The sequence below is a fragment of the Athene noctua genome, chromosome 26, assembly GCF_965140245.1.
Source record: "Athene noctua chromosome 26, bAthNoc1.hap1.1, whole genome shotgun sequence".
Lineage (NCBI taxonomy): Eukaryota > Metazoa > Chordata > Aves > Strigiformes > Strigidae > Athene > Athene noctua.
The window spans coordinates 3293408-3310098 of NC_134062.1; the positions used below are offsets into that span (position 1 = coordinate 3293408).

Consider the following 16691-nt stretch of genomic DNA (forward strand, 5'->3'; position numbering starts at 1 on the left):
GCTGAGGCTGGATAACTAAGGCCTGGTTGCTCTCAGGGTCCCAGCAGTTAGGTACGGCACAGACCTGAGGGTGCCCTGCCGGGGCATGTGTGTGCCTTCCCCGGCAGGCAGGGGGGATTCCTAGCTGCCGCGTGGCTTCTGCACTGAATTTCTGTTCAACAGACTGCCAGCTGGAAGTGGCGAGTGAGGCCTTTCTGAAGAAGTGGAGACAATCTGGAGGACCTAGAGCTTCTCGGGAACCGCTGTGGTTCTTGATTTAGCAGTCTGAGGGGAACCACTCCAGCAGTGATAAAGCTTGTTTCTGCAGCAGCGGTGTTGTGCAGGACTAAGGTCTGGAAGAGGTACGGTGCTGCTCCTGCATGAAATCCCCCCCGCAGCGCCCTGGTCACCCAGCACAGGCAGGGCTGGCTTTCTGCCTGCTGCAGAGGGTAGGAGCTGTGTCCTTGCCCCTCCGAAGGCAAGGGATGCAGAGGAATTGCTGGCAGCAGAGTAGTTCTCAGCAAGCTGCTGGTCCCCACTGCCCAGCCTCGCACAACTCAGCCAGCTCTTCACCGAGTTACCAAAACAGTTTTTTAGAATAAGCAGCTTGTTCACAACAAACATCCTCCCGCTTTGATGTGTTGCTGGGACTGTTGTTGCGGTGTTTTAAATACCTCGGTTTCGTGCTCCTAATAAGAAAACTGGCCACAGAGCCTTACTGTAAGTTGATGAGAAAGTAGCAGTAATTATTGCTCTCTCCTCTATGGGAGGGTAAACTTCAGATGCTAATAGCTTCTAGACTATTGACTGATTACTCACATTGGGGTGAAACAGCGAGGGGAAAGGGCCTTTGTTCTCTTTTGGTCTTAAATGTTCCCGTGTTCAGGGGACCGGGCAGGAGTCATCCTAGACTGCACGAGGGAGGGTTGCAGCAGCCTGGTTTTTGGATCGAGGGGGGACGGGATGACTACTGGGCATATGTTTTCCTAGAATGGGTGAAGGGAGAGGATGATGCAGGTATTTATGCATCATCCAGCTTGACGGCACGCACGCAACAGCAAGTGGGTGGTAAGCGGTGAAGACAGGGTGGCTGCAAACATTTCTGTTTGCCTGGGAAATCTGCGTGCAGGGAAGGCAGGGCTCTTGCACGCAGTTTACCCACAGAGCCTCATGAGGGATGCTGTAGGGCTCCTCACTCTCTGCTTCTGCTTTCCCCTTGCCTGCTAAGGCTCTAAGCTTTTACAGCGAGGGCTGACTTTGAGCCCAGGTTTTTGTGGTCATTGATCCCTTCCTGGTTTTCCAAGGTGCCGATGTGACACTGAGCTTTCTGTAAATGAAGTTTTGAGGTGAGGAACAGGGAATGAAGACTTGTAGCTCAGCCAAATATTAGTGGTTTTCCCCGGGGATGACAAAGGATGCATCTAAGGCACCAAGGCAAACCCCATGTCAGATTGTAATCCCCTGCTCCCACGCACTGCCCTGCTGAAACTTCACAACAAAGCACAGTGGAGAGTGTTTTCTTTTAACAGCATGGGTTTTTTTTTTTCCCTTAACCTCGTTCTCAAACACGGCTGAGGTATTTTAATGGAAGTTTCCTCCCAGTAAAAAGACTGCAGCGTGCACACATACCAGAAACTCTTGGCCTAGACCATTAATATTCAGCAAAACTAAACACAATTGATCCTGCGATGGGAACGCTGAACTGGAAGGCGTGTTTCAACGTTCCTACAGTTCAGAGAAGAGATTACATGTCTGAAGAGCCATCCCATGCAGCAAAGGTAGAGGAGGCCAGTTGACACCAGTAAAGAATTGGTTTGGCCATTTGGATGTGTCCCAGAGTCTTTGAGCTGTACTTACTCTTCTCTGGCCACCCTTTATGGCCGGTAACTCTCCACCTACCACTAACCTGTTGAAGTGTCTCTCACTGGGATGCTGACCAGCCTTTAGTCTCGCTCAAATCTCAGAAAAGCTCTTCTCTCCTGTGCTCCCTGGTTACTTTTTTGTTATCTGCTATTAGAGAGCTACTTGCTCTTTAATTCTGTTGCCTGCCTGCGTTTTGCATCCCTTCCCCACCCTCCAGCACTTCTGGTCTGTGCGTCCATTCATTTTGGGACTGGGATCAAATCTACCATTCCCAGGTCAGATTGAAGGTTCAGTTGTGCCCTGCTCAGATTGCAGTCTGCAGGACTACAGCGTTCCTGGCAAGGTGCTGAACCTCAGAAAAAGCTCTCCAAGGCGGCTTTCCAATTTCCTCTGCTCTAGGAGGTACCAGGAGAAAAATGATACCGCTTACTCCAAGCCAACTTTGCTCACTCAGTCACACAGCAGAGGATGGTCCTGAATTACCACTCGCACCCAGGATCCGGGTACGCAGTGGGCACTGCAGCTGGGAGAGCGTGTTCCCGCGACCAGAGCCGCGGGGAGTGCGGCCTTGTCTCCCTTGATCCTTTATCCTCCCGCACAGACGTGGGACTGTGCTGTGCTCTGGTGTTGAGGCTCAGTTGGGAGCTGATGGACCTGGAGTAACCCTGGTGTAACAGGGGAGTCGATTCCAGATTTGGGCCAAGGAGTGAGTGTGGCTCTTTGGAAAGCCCTCCAAGGGTTATTTGTGCCCACTGGCCTCATGGCTCTTCCTTCCAGCCCCTGCTGGGGTCCTCCTGTCTTTTTGCATAATCTCCTCTGAATAAACAGACTGTGAGGGGGGCCACCTCCTCGGCAGCTTTTGTCATGAGGAACTGTCTTCCTGTACGTTTCTACCTTGTGGGCCCTGCCTCTCTCTTTGTATCTGAGCCGTTTCTTTCCTCCTGTTTGCACCTTGTAACCTTTTCTTCTCCTCAGATCTTATTTTTAGCGCTGCTATTGTCCTGGAATGTATTTCAAGGAGACGATTTGTTTGAGGGAGGCTGTGAAAATTTAGGGTTAAAACTTGTGTGAAGTCCCACAAAAAGCGCTCCTTGGATGAGAGTGATCTCTTTGCCTGGAAGTGTGGATTTAAATGGTTGTTTCTATTTATTTCTGTGCTTCTCCTTGCGAAGTTCTTTCTCCGAGGCCCTGATCCTGCTGCCACAGTGACCTTTGTGTTTGCAGAGAGACCTTTTGAAATCAAAGGGGCCCTTCATGAGCGTCTGCCCATCTGGAAGTGATTGCAGAGCCGGGCGGGTGAAGGGCAGATTAGGAGCTTTCTGATTGTGAACTGCAGGGTCTGAAGTGACCCAGAGCCAGATGCCTGTGAAAGCAAATCTGAAGTGCCCCGCGCTACTTCCTCAGGGTTAAGAAGAGATTCTCAGGGGTAAGAACTCATCCTCAGGGGCTGGCAGACATCCTCAGGGGTAAGAACACATCCTCAGGGGTAAAAACACATCCCCAGGGGCCAGTAGAGATTCTCAGAGGGGTAGGAAGAGATTCTCAGGAGTAAGAACACATCCTCAGGGGCCGGCAGAGATTCTAAGGGGTAAGAACGCATCCTCAGGGGTAGGAAGAGATTCTTGGGGGTAAAAACACATCCTCGGGGGCCAGCAGAAATTCTCGGGGGTAAGAACACATCCCCAGAGGCCGGAAGAGCTTCTCAGTGGTAGGAAGAGATTCTCGGGGGTAAGAACACATCCCCAGGGGCAGGCAGAGATTCTCGGGGGTAAGAACACATCCCCAGGGGCAGGCAGAGATTCTCGGGGGTAAGAACACATCCCCAGGGACAGGAAGGGATTCTCGGGGGTAAGAACACATCCCCAGGGGCAGGCAGAGGTTCTCGGGGGCAGGAAGACATCCCGCACACCTCGCATCAGAGCTGTAACGGTGCACGGAGCGCTGAGCAACCCCGTAACTGTCCCTTGATTCACAACACCCACATGTTCAGAGGACTGGGGGTGTATCTGTGCCGGCAGGAGAGCTGGGTTTTGCCGTTACCGCTGCCCTTCCCCTTCCCAAGTGCAGTTTGGGAAGAAAAATCCCCAAGGGAGCGCGGGGGAGCCCCGGCGCTGGCAGGGGGAGACGCCGCTCTCCATCCCCCCGCGGGCAGACCCGGACCGGCCCCCCCCGGCCCCCCCCCGGCCCCTCGCTCCCCCGGGGGCGGCCGCCGCCCGGTGCTGCCGCTTTAACGGGGGGGCGGCGCGCAGCCTGCGCGGGGCCGGTCCCTGGGCCCGGGGAAGGAAGTGACGGCCGGGGGGGGGCTGGGGGTGGGCGAGGGAAGAGCCCGCCGAGGGCTCGAATGAAAAGGGCGAGCGGGCGGCGCGCCGAGGCAGCCCAGCGGGGCCGGGGCCGGGGGCCGCCATCCCGGGCCGCCATCCCACGCCGCCGCTCCGCGCCCCATGGCGGCCCTGCCCTGAGCCCGCGGCGCCCGGCCCCGGCTCCGCGCCCCGGGGCGGCGGAGGAGGAGGAGGAGGAGCGGGGGGGATGCGCGGCCCGCGGAGCCGGCTGCCGGCGCTGCCCGCGCTGCTGTGGCTGGCGCTGGCCCCGCTGCCCGGAGCGCCGGGCCCCGCCGTGCGGGCCGAGCTGCGGGTGCGGGTGCGGCTGCCCGGCGGGCAGGTGACGGAGGAGAGCCTGCAGGCTGATAGCCGCTCCGACTGCGTCAGCCTGGAGCTGCGAACCGCCGACGGGGCCCTCGTCACCCTCACCGCCGACTTCAGACAGGTACGGCCCCGGGAGAGCCCCCCCAACCCCCGCCCCCCCCCCATCCCCGCCGGGCCGGGGCGTCCGCCCGCTCGCAGGGATGCGGAGCTTCCGCAGGGATGCGGAGCTTTCCCCGGGCTGCGCCCAGAGCCTGGCCCCTCCCGCCGACCCCCAGCTCCCGGGAGGACCCGCGGGGGTTCCCGCCTGAGCTCCGGGCCGGGAGCTCGGGTCCTTCACCCCTCTCCGGGCAGCGGAGCGGGTGGGCGAGAGGACGGCGTCAGGGCTCCGGTGTGCGGGTTTCTGTGGGGTGAGCGCCCGCTGGTAGCGGCGCACGGGGTCCCGCCGCACCTGGGACCGACTCGGAGCCTGGGAAAACCCTGGCTGAGGGTCCGGGAGCCAGATCCGCTCCCCAGGAGCGGGGGGGACGGAGCGCGGGGTCCCCGCGGAGCGGCTCTCACGCCGGGCCGCTGTCCCCGGCGGTGTCACAGCTGGAACCTGCCTCCTCCCTGGCGAAGGTGGGTGCCAGAACCCCCCCAGGGGGACGGATGGCGAAGCCTTCCCCTGCCCAGCTGCCCCAGGAGCTCTGCCTCTCCCCGCTGAGGGGTGAGCAGCAGGTTTGGCCGGGCAGGGAGCAGGGCAGGAGGGGCTCGGCGGTGGGGGGACCTCAGGTTCTTCACTCCTGGCTGGGGGTGACCCCGCTCTGCTCTGTCTCCGGGACATCCCTCTCCACGATGCCTGTGGAGTGCGGTTACTCCCCTACGGGGGCTCCTGCTCACTGGGAGCACGCGTGTGAGTTTGTGGCGTGGGAAGCGTTTGCCTGACAGCTGCCCGTGGGACTGACAGCAGCCCCCCTCTAAGGAGAACCTTTCCCCGGCCCGTGCGTGGCCTCTCTGCGGGGATGCGGGGCTTGCTGAGCCGAAGCCCAAGACCCCGCACGTCTCGCCGGGAGATGGTATCTCCTGGGCCAGCGTGGCGTTCCTTGGAGCATGCCGAGCCCGGTGGGATGCAGCGAATTTCCTCTTGCCCAGGGAAAAGCTGTTTGCTGCCGTGTGGGTGGCACGGCTGGCTGGGTGGCACGGCAGCGTTATCTTGTTCCAGCCCTCCGTTCAGGCTGTTTGCTCAGGTGGACTTTGCTTCGCAGCAGGAAGAAGCTCAGACCCACGAGATAGGAAGGTGGTGTGTCCCAACCTGTTGGTGAACCTTGGAGCCTTTTGCCAGGGATTGTTCTGGTGCCTCTTCCCCTTTCAGCTACGTTCTTTGGTCTCGGTCTCCTTGCAAGCCTCTCAGACGTCCCTCTTCCATCGGGAGGGTGCAAGCCCACCTCTTTCCAAGATGCTAGCAGAAGCCGTGGTGATGTTGGAAGCGATGCTATGCTCCACGTACTGCGTGTAGGGAAGCAGTCCCGTGACTCCTGTTTAAAAAAAAAAATAATTGCAAGAACACATGGCACACCAAGGAAGTTAAGGGAGGGAAGAAGAGCTCTTGAGCTTGCAGATTGTCAACTTGCATACCACAGCGTATTCCTGGCCAAGGGAAATCCAAATTCATTATGGGTCCTCTAGGTAGGCCCTTTGGGAGCCTGGGATGTGACTTGGGACTTCTTCTGGTGTCCTGAGCTGTTGATCATCTCAGCATTTTTCACCTGCTTTAGCTCTTCTTGAGGGGAGCTTGCTCTCAAATCTCATCTACAAACCCCACAGAGTGTATGTTACCTCTTCTGTTGCTCTCATCCTTATTGTAGTTGAGCGGACAGGTTCTCTGAAGGTATCTCGACTTAAAATATGTTAAAACCTTAGCTCTATGCATCCCCTCAGCTCCTGCTGAAAATACAGACGAGATGGTCCCTGGATGGCTTTGCATTGGACTTGCAGAAGTCCATTCATAATCTTTAGTTTTAGAACCGTTGGGTACTACCGTCTCTCTTGGTTTCATGGCTTTGCTGGAAAGTAGCTGAAAAAAGCCAGAAAAACATAAAGGACCGAGGAGATGAATTTATGGTGCAGTGAGTAATGATGTGAGCAGGCAGCTGCCTGGCCAGGCTTCCCCTCCTGACCTGTTCTGGCTGCACGCAAACATTTCCCTGTTCTGCTCTGGTGCTCTTCTCACTAACATTACACAACTTCTCCTCTCCAGAGAGAAGGTCTTGAGGCTCTTAGCCTTGGTAAAAGCAGCTGGGGCTGTTGATCTGGCTTTTCCAAGCTAGGTTGTGTGGTCATGCTGTGGCCGGGATGCTCGGGTTTTGCACAAATGATTTTTCCACTTCTCTGGCTTAAACTGCAGGGGGTTAGTCCAAAGGCAGATTTTTTTTTTTTTTTTTCTCCTTTCCGACAAGGAGTTGCTGCTAGACCAGGGGCTGGAGAAGAAAGGAGTTACAATGAGATCACGGTTCATTTCTCTTGACACTGGTGGAAGCTGGGTGGGACCTGAGCAGGGGTTGGGTCTTCCACAGAGGTGGGTTTTTCATTTCCCTTCCACCCCTGCATCCCCTCCAGAGCTGAACCTGAAGGAGTCGTGTCCTCAGAGCACAGGGGGCTTTCTTCTGTAGTGCTGCGCAAACTGGTCTGTGGGAGTCCAAGCTGGGACTTGATGTTTTCTGGGCAGTGCAGTAGTGAAGACTGTTTACTTTCTTGCAGTTTGAAAGAGCGTGATGAAAACATTTCTTCTTTCCTTGTGTAGTACTGTCAGGCATAAAATCTATTGCAAAAAAGAGTGAGGGGGAACAGCAACCCTAAATGTTGTGTCTACTTTGACTAGTGTGATCTTGCCAGTTGATCAGTAGTGGCCTGAGAACGAAGTGGGTGGTTTCATTCCAAGGTCAGCACAAAGATAAAAATTTCTTTTTCCATTTGATTGCTGGAAAAAGGATGAGTTGGAAACGCAAGGGAGAGAGCATGGACAATTGTATTTTAACCCTCGCATTGCCAGTCCTTTCAGTGTCCTTGTTAATAAAGCCGATGTTACGTGGTATTCTGGGGTGGTGTTCTGAGAATTTCCTTCTGCCAGGCGTCCACTGTGTTAGGTGCTAAATGAGCAGAGGATACAGGAAAGCATCTGCCCAAAGACTGTATCTGTGTGATTTGGAAAGCAGTCTCTTCTCCGTAGAGATACCAAAAATATGAAAGGAGGATCATTCAGCGCTCTCTGGGAAGGCTCGGGAGGGATGGCGCACTAAACCAAGGTGGTGGCTGTTACCCTGAGCTGTAGTGAGGTATCTCAGAATGTTCTCTCTTGATCGGAGCCCTCGAGGGTGGGGGTGAAGCAGCTGCCCCCCACGCCAGGGCAGCGCGAGGGCTGCTGAGCCGAGCCCAGGGCTCAACTCTGCCTTAGGGCCAGAGCTGCCCTTTGCTCACCCCACCGCTTTGGGGAAGGAACTTGTTAGGGAGGATCCAGTTTCAAAAGTGGCCTCTGACAATCACTTTTAGGCATTGCTCACGTTGTGGGTGCTGAGCACAAGGATGCTTAACCTAGAGGATGATTTTCTGAGCATTGTGGGGATTTCTGGCTGCTCAGTGCTTGGAAGAGTCAGGGTCAAGCCCTATTGCTCCTGGATATGTGGGGGGTTTTTTTCCGCTCTGCCAGCACATCCTTAATTTGCCTTTATAGATACCTGAGTCTAAGAGGCAGTGCACCAAACTGTCTTCATTCTAGCCATTTCCAGTAGGAAAGGAGTTAAAAATCATAATCCCCACCCAGGCAGGGTAACTCAGCTGGCTGGACCCCCCGACGTGGATGCAATAACACATTCTTTCTGTTCACGACGCCTTTCTGGCCAGCTGTAGCTGTTACCCCAGGGCAGTGCAGGCAGGGCCCAGACCACAGCAAAGGCTGCTGACAGGGTGAGGAGTCAGACCCGGGGGCACCGGTGTTACCCAGATCCCCGAGCAGCGTGGCCCCTTGCATGTACCCCCCCACTCTGAGCGGGCGTGTGACAACAGAGACAAAAGTGGGTCCCGCAGCAGCGCTGATGTGCTTGGGGGAGAGAAATTTGGCAGGAAAGCTGAATGGGTTGTGGGGAAGAAGACATTGAAATAATTTATTTCCCTGGGAACTGGTAGGCTCCACTCAATGTGAAGTTGAGATGCTGGGCTCAGATCTAGACCACACAGGCTTGTAAGTCCCTGTTGGATAGAGCCTAGGAATGGGGGTTGAATTGTTCTCGCACCCCAGATGACAGTCCCTGGAGGAGCTGGCTGAGGACAGTGCGAGGAGGGAAGAAGTTGGATGGCTTCCCTGCTCCTCCTTGCAGGCTAGTCTTTGCTGGAAGTCCTTTTCATAAGTGCAGGCAGCCTGGGCTGTTGGGAGAGCACTGATTTCCTTTCAGCCTTTAGGAAAGAGGAGCTGCTCTCCCCTCGCTGTGAAAGCCGAGGCTGCGGTTACCTCCAGTGCCACGGTTAGAGCTCGCCTGCAGAACTGGTTGTTCTCCGTTACACCAAGCGTTTGTCGTCCAAACCTAAACAATAGCTGTAACTGTACCCGCCACACGAGTGCGGGTCAGGGCCAAGGATTCTCAACGCCCCCGTGATGAGTTCATCCGGAGAGTCCCCGCGTTGCAAAGGCAGCGTTCTGCTGGGACTTGTTTGCTGCTGGGAAATTTTGCAGAAATCCAGAATTAAAGGTGCTGTTTGTTGCCTTGGCCGGGTACCCGCCTTGGCACCGGTTCGCCCTGCTGCTGCTGCTGGTGGGAAAGAGGTGAGGTGGCTGCGGAGGGAAAGGCGCTCGGAGTGGGAAGAACTTCAGTGGCGCTTTCAGTGTGAGAAGCGTGACATATTTTTGATGTGACAAGCTTGGGTTCTTACTCCACCTGAGGTTGCAGAGCCAGGGCAGGGCGAGCTGGGAGGCTAGGGAAAGCCAAGCAAGGCTTTGAGACAGAGGGTTGAAGAAAGGCTGGGGAAAATAAGAGACTGCTTGCTCAGGAGAGAGTGGTTACTGCAGAGGACACAGGTCCCAAGAAGATGGGCCGGTGTGTGGCACAGTTTTAGCCTTGCTCTGAAATCCACAGCAAGGGTCGCTTCGGGTTTGCTCAGAGACAGGTGAAGGTGGGATTTTTCTCTTTAGACCAACACGTGCCATAGGAGCCAGCCCCTCTAACAGAACAGTTGGATTAAAGCTGTTCGTTGGTTCACTGGTTATTTCAGTGCGGGCAAACCCAGACCAGTCCTGTCTTTCCCAGTGCGCCTCCCTCAGTATCAGTAAATGTGCTGGAAATCCCTGACACCTGGAGTTCAGGCAGCACCAGAGCCCTCTTCACGCCTCAGTTACTTGCTTTAGATGATCTGGAATGTGACAGAGCTGGGAGAGGGACATGGGCCAGAAGCCCTGGGGACACAGGGAGCAGGAGAAGAAATGACCCCTCTCTGGGGGACCCAAGCCTGGCGTGGCGGGGGGGTTACAGGCGTGGAGGGTGGCAGCTCGGGGCAGTCACTCTCGAAGGCAGCAGCGTCGGCGGGGCTGGTGGAATGCAGATAAGGATCTGGCTTTGCTGTTTAATGTACCTGTCCAAGCAGCTGGGCACTGAGCCTCTCGGGTTCGGCTGGCAGGGGCCGCAGCAGGCAGGTGGGGAGCAAAGGGCTGGCTGGGTGTGTGCCCGAGGGCAGGAGGGGGGAGGCGTGAGAGCCATCAGCTGTGCCTCTCTGAGAAAGGAGAATCTGGGGGTGAAGGAAAGGATGGATCGCGCAGTGGGACACCACCCTGTCGATCTTTACTGTCTTCCCCCTTGCTCTTTCCTCCTGCAGCTGTAGCCCCCCACTGCAAAACCACCTTTCCCCACATTTTTCTTTCTCCCTCCTTCCATCCTCTAACAGCGAAGCTCTTTCAGTGATGATTTCTGCAGAGATCTTTACCGGAGGACTCATCGCGGACTCATCAACCTATAATTCAGGGAGCACACAGAGATAGGCAGGTAAATATTTAGAGTAGCTGAGCAGCAGCCCCAGGTCACTTCCTCGCTGGTGTGATGGGAGCAAGGCTGGAGCTGGAGGGGACACAAGAAGGTGCTTCGAGGGCAGTACAGCACCGGCTGGTGACCCTGTGCATGCCAGGCTTGCTCCTGCTGTCTGCCTCGGGTCAGAGGGGGGAGTTGGTGCTTGTCTCGATGCCCAAGAGCTGTTTGTTTGCTCCAGTGGTGCGCTGATGTGACGTAGATTTGGTCCTTCCTCTCCGGTGTGCTTGCTTGGAACTCAGGAAAACCAGATACGTAAAACCTTTGTCCGAATTCTTCAGTGGACAGGGTCACTGGATGCAGGAACCCTTTGCATACTGTGGGAGTGGTGCCTTGGGACCTGCGCCCGCTTGGGAGGGAGCTTATCTCTGCCCAGACTCTGCGGGGACTCCGGGCTTTGGAGGCAGAGGCAGGGACCTGCAGCTCTGTGGGATCAGTCGGGAGCTCGAGATCCTCCCGAGGAGCAGCGCGAGCTGTGAATCTCTCGCACATATCAGCTGGGAGGAGGAAAGAGAGTTGGATGTCTGAAGGCTAATTCTTAAATAGGCAGATCAGGAGGACTAATCAGTTGCTCAGCATGTTCTCATTTTACAAAAATTGCCTCCAACCTGGGAAGTACTGCACTGTTTTTAATCTCCCGCCTGTAGAGGTTTTCATTCCGAGTGCAAAACATGGCTATCCCTGTTTGCGTTTTCCAGGCTGAATGCTGATTGTTCAAAGTGAATTAAATTTAAATTTGCAGCTGAAGAATATGCCAGGGTGAGCTGCTGGTTTTAAGTCTGCTCATCCTTGGGCCCTGCACAGTACGGGAGCTCACAGCAGACGAACTCAGCTGGACTAAGTGTAGATCATTCCAGTGGTGCCAATGTCTCAGTGGGAATTCTCCCCATTAAAGCTGTCAAAAAAATAATGATTCCATAGTAACTTCACAAGCTTTTTTGGTGGCTCTTTCTTCCCAAACTTCCTTCACATCCTCCTCTTATGGCAGATTTTCAGTCAACAAACGCACCCAGCAAAACCCTTTCTCCTGTGCTGGGGAGGGGAGCGTATCCCAGATTGCAGCTGTTCTTTCATCTGTCCAGATGTGCACTGAATTGCGTAACCATTTCTCTTCTGGACATGGAAGAGAAGGCAGGGAATAAATAGTGGGCTGTATGAGCTAGTCTGCAGAAAAGCTCAGCACAGACACTGCTTAGAGCTTGTAGAAAAGAGAAAGGCTCCCTTCTTCTCAGGGCAGAATGAGGTTTGGAAGAAGCTGAGCTCATGAGCCATCCGGCAGGAATAGCTCAGGAGGGGAGGGATGATCTTAGCAGCTTTGGCACAGCTTCTGCTTGCTGCTCCCTCGCCACCCATATCTGTCCGTTCTCTGCGGAGGATGTTAAGCGATGGCTGTGGGTGGGTGCCAAGAGGCAATAATTGCTCTTCGTGCTGAGGAGACACCGTTCTGATCCATCTACTTAGCCCTGGTGGTGGCATGGTCTGACACGAAGACAGGGGATGGCGGATTCCTGCAGAGTCTACAAATGCCCCAGAAGCCAGATGATTTGATACCTGCATAGAAATCACTGTCGATCCATGCCAGAACAGGGTGTGGGGAGGTTTTGCTATTGAGTCTACGTGAAGGTAACCATGACTGGTTGCCAAGCTGGATTTGGAGACGGACTACAATCCATGTCAGAAGCTCTCTCTATAAAATGCCAAAATTACTGACCCAGGCAGAAAAAGGAGGTCAGCTGCGGCTGATCATAATGGGTTCCTTCTGGCTTTAACAATTTAACTTTCATTTCTCTTCCACATGCTGTTGGGTTCAGAAGTAAATAATTTGTTCTCCAGGATGCCAGTTGCAAGTGAGGGAAGGCAGTAGAGAAAATTTGGTCCTGCTTGCCCTAGGTAGTGTATGGAGACAATGACTGTGTGATATTTGTTTAACAAAACGAAACGAGACTCCTTGGAGGTTTGCCTCCCTGCTTGGTAAAGGATAGAAACCTCCAGCTGTTGTTTGAGGAAACCGTGGATGTGGGATGTGACCTGGCAGCAAGTTGTCCTTGCCACAGTGGGATTGCGAAAACCCTCCCTTCTTTACAGACACCAGTTGTTACGCTGCAGGCTTTTGGGTGGGATTGAACCTGGGACTGCACCCCTGTGCTCAGGTAGAAGTATGAGACCTTTGACTTTGTTCTTTGGGCTGGAGCCTTTCGCTTTAACCCTGACTTCTCGGTTCACCCCACCAATGCCAAAGATCTGTGACTCTCACTCTATTTCTGTCTTTGTCAGGAGGTGAAGATCTTCCGTGCCTTAATCCTGGGGGAGCTGGAGAGGGGCCAGAGCCAGTTCCAAGCTCTCTGCTTCGTCACGCGGCTTCACCGCAACGAGATCATCCCCAGCGAGTCCATGGCAAAGCTGCGGCAGGTGAGGGGCACCCTGCAGCTGGCTACAGGGCCGCCTCCATCCCCCAGTCCATCAGGGTTTCCTAGAGCTGGATACCCTTCCCGGGCAGCTGCCTGAGTATTCAGCTGTTAGACCCACCTTTAATCACTCCTCCTGCTTGAGGGACTCGGTATTAAACTAAGTTTATCAATAGTATTGATCCTGTTCTACTAATATCCCAGAAGGAGACGTGATTTAGTTCAGCCTGGTCTGTATCAAAGGGCAGGAGGATGGTTAGAGCAATCACCATGAAAATCCCTGCCCTGCTTTGCCCGGTGAAGTAAGAACTTGGGGCTGTTCGTCACGACAAATCATTGAGAAACGGTCACAGGCAAATCAGAGCAGTGATGAACTCTCACCAGTTTCAGCATCAGTATGAAGTTTTTTAAGTGCCTTCCCTCCAGATAGGGTGCAGGTGCGTTTGCAGAGGAACATCCAGTTGCGCATCATCTTCGGTTGGCATGAAATCACGATGTGCTGTAAGGAATAATTTGTTGCAACCAGGATTCAGGTTTTTGCTATTTCATCCTCTGCAGAAAAACCCCAGGACAGTGCGGCAGGCTGAGGAGGTGCGGGGCCTGGAGCATCTCAGCATGGATGTAGCTGTCAACTTCAGCAAGGGGGCCCAGCTGAGCAATCACATCCACAACGTCTGTGCAGAGGCCAAAGAAGCGATTTACACCCGAGAAGATGATGTCAAATTTTGGCTGGAGAAAGGTAAGTTTCCCTTGGTTTCATTGGAACTGCTCCTGTCAGCAAGTTGGCACTCTGCGGTGATCTTTCCTGCCAGGTTTCTGGCGATCAGTGCAGATGATTTTGGCTTCTCTTTCGCTGTCTTTACAGTGAGTAAGGCATGCGTATCGCTTGCTCGCACGGCACACTGCACCAGTCTCTTTTGGTGGTGCTCTCCTAGTGAACCTAATTAGGTGGGTATTTTCAAGGTAACCTTTCACCTGGTCCGTCACCCAAAAGAAATACGTTCTTTACACAGTTTGTCTGTCTTTTGGCTTACTTTCCCCAGGGCTCTTTCTTCTGCTGTGGTTCCTGTCAGGACTCGTGTCCAAATTGCCCCTGGACATGCGCTCTGTCTAACCTCCTCCTCCTCGACTGTCCTGGACACCGTGTGGAGAGCCCAGTACCTGCTTTGGCGGCTCTCTCCTTTGGCCTTGCATTTCGGCAGCGCCCTGAGCGATGTCCCTCTGCTTTCTCCCGCAGGGGTGGATGGCTCCATGTTCGAGGTCCTGCCGCAGACATCGGATCTCCCTGACCTGCAGCGTTGCAAGCTGTGTGCAGACCGCTGGAAACCCTGCATCTGCAGCTACTCGCTGAGCATCGAGTGGTACCCGTGCATGCTGAAGTACTGCAAGAGCCGTGATGCTGGGGGCAAGGTTTCTTCTTACAAATGTGGCATCCGCAGCTGCCAGAAGGGCTACACCTTCGATTACTACGTGCCGCAGAAACAGCTGTGTCTCTGGGACGAGGAGACCTAGCAGAGCCAGGCCAGACCTTTTCAAGGGGCAGCTCATCTGCCTCCTGCCACCATTTATGATGCTAAGGGCTTCCTGGAGCTGGCTGCTCCAAAGAAGGAATTATGGTTCACAGCAGTGCCTTGTACCAGGAGAGCTCTGTGTGTGTGTGTGTGTGCCTTTCCTTCTGGCCCCCTGTGACTCTCTCATACTGTGATAAGTGGGATCAGCTCCCTGCGTGTTGATGCTCTCCTGCCCTGGAAGAAGCAGGAGCTGCAGGTTTCTGGGGTGAAGCACCGGCAGGGGTGTGTTTGGCCCTGCTCTGGTGTTAGCAGAGGTAAAAGGAGGCGGCTCTGATCAGTTATCAGCCTCGAGCATCCTGATGTGAGCGGTCAGGGCAGGGAGAGAAATGGTCTTGATGACCTGGGTTGTCAAACATCTCTGCTGCTGAAGAAGCCCCTTCACTGACTTCACCACCTCCTGGTGATGCAACAGCACTTCCCAATGGGAAAACAGCTGATTTGTGGGACCACATACCCTGAGCGAGGAAGGTGCAAAGCCTACCCAAAGCAAGAGCCTGCCTGTAGCTTTTCCTAGTATCCAAGTGGCTATTTTATCCTGCCTGTGACTAGAAGATACAATGGGGAGATACATCCCAGCAATGACTTTGCCTCCAAAGGGCTGATAATTAGGGCTCTCATTAATCCCTTTTTAGAATAGTGAAGGTCCAACTTTTTGCGTTGGTCCTGTGACTCTCCCACTAAGAAAGAAGCATCTAGAGACTTGTGACTACCATTATAACATTGTGGTTGCAAGGGGGGAGGGTGGTCCCAGGTGGGTTTGTGCTGTCGTTCCGAAGAAGACACCATCCTACATCTATATCCAGTTTTATGTCCTACTCTGCCAGCTATTCACAAGAAGCTCTTAGATAATTGTACTGCTTTGCTGTGCCTTGGTTTCCCCTACATGTAAAAGAGGGACAACACTGAAGCTGACCTTGGCCCTGGTATACACCTGGAGGGCATCAGACAAAACGCACTGCAGGAGTGCTCCCTGGTTCCTGTGTCCTCTTCCTCTCACGTTAGAACAAGCAGAGAGGCTCTTGGGGTCATTGTGAACCCCTGTACCTCCTGGTGAAAAGCCTTCACAATGTGCCTTTTTGCCTAAAATACAGGAATTTTTGAAAAAAGGAAAAAAAAATAATTTGGTCGCAATTATTTTTGTATTGATCACTTAAGGGGGGAGAAGGGAAAGGTATTTTAATATTGCAACATGAAGTAAAACACACTTGAAATGATTTTTTTTTAAAAAACCAAATTATTTATGATTTGTAAGGTAAAATAAACTGATTTTTTTTTAAAGCATCTCTGGCCTAAAAGATTCTCTGTGCATAATAGTCTGTTGACATCCAGATGTTTGGGGTTTTGATTGAGAGTTGCTTTCTTATGGGTAAATCTCAAGCCTACACCTACGACACTGGAGACCCATGGAGGGGGAACGTCCTGCTGTTCATGACCGTGAACACGTATCGGTGTGCTCCTGCATCTCAAGCGTAACGTCCACCCAGCCATAGTAGGGACACAGCTTTGACTTCTCAAGCAGCTGTGAAAGCTTTGAGCCTGAGCTCTGCTAAGTAAAAGACCAGCAGCAGAGGTGGGTCCTGGGTTTAGGCAGGTCCTGGGCTTAGGCAGGTGGGTGCCCGCTCTTCTCTCCGAGGGATTGTGGGGTCCCACGAGGGGATGTTCTGCAGCTGCACCATGTGGCTGGAGGTTTGTGTGGCTCCAGCAGCCTCCCGAAGCTGATCTTTGTCCGTTCCCCTGCAGCTCTAGCTGAGGGGAGGCGAGGGCGGCAGTTTGGGGCCAGCTCAGAGCTCTCATTCCGCGGCTGCTGGAGGGAGAAGCGTGGAGTGCTGATTCCCCCTAGTGTGGTGAGCGCAGAGATGGGACAAGGACTTGCTGCAGCCTCCGCTTGAGCCTTGCCCCCTGACTGTCATTCCTGGGGAAGCTGAAATTCTGCTTTTTCACTTAGGTGGTCAGCATTTGCAGGGCTTGCTCCCCGCTGCCTTGGCTCCTGCTGCAGCGGGACACGGTGGGATTTGTCCCTGCTTGCTGGTTAAGCCAGCCGTGGGGCAAGGTGGGCAGTGGGCGAGGGTGGCAGGGTGGCTACAAGCCCTGGGGCCCATCCCCACTGTTCCCTCCGTCACGGGGCTGCTGGGAGGGGACAGGAGCTCGCTCTGGGAGCGTTGGGTCATACCCCCGCCAGCTCCAGCGTGCTGG

At 54.3% G+C, this 16691-nt stretch overlaps 1 protein-coding gene across 1 annotated transcript; it reads left to right on the top strand.

The window, feature by feature from the left end:
* Positions 1-4168: 4168 nt before the first annotated feature.
* Positions 4169-15779, top strand: OAF (out at first homolog). The gene is given in 5 exon segments (XM_074927418.1): positions 4169-4256; positions 4259-4605; positions 12797-12931; positions 13486-13666; positions 14165-15779. Coding segments are annotated over 5 exon segments (1011 nt in total). The 5' UTR covers positions 4169-4183; the 3' UTR covers positions 14440-15779.
* The last annotated feature ends 912 nt before the right edge of the window (positions 15780-16691 follow it).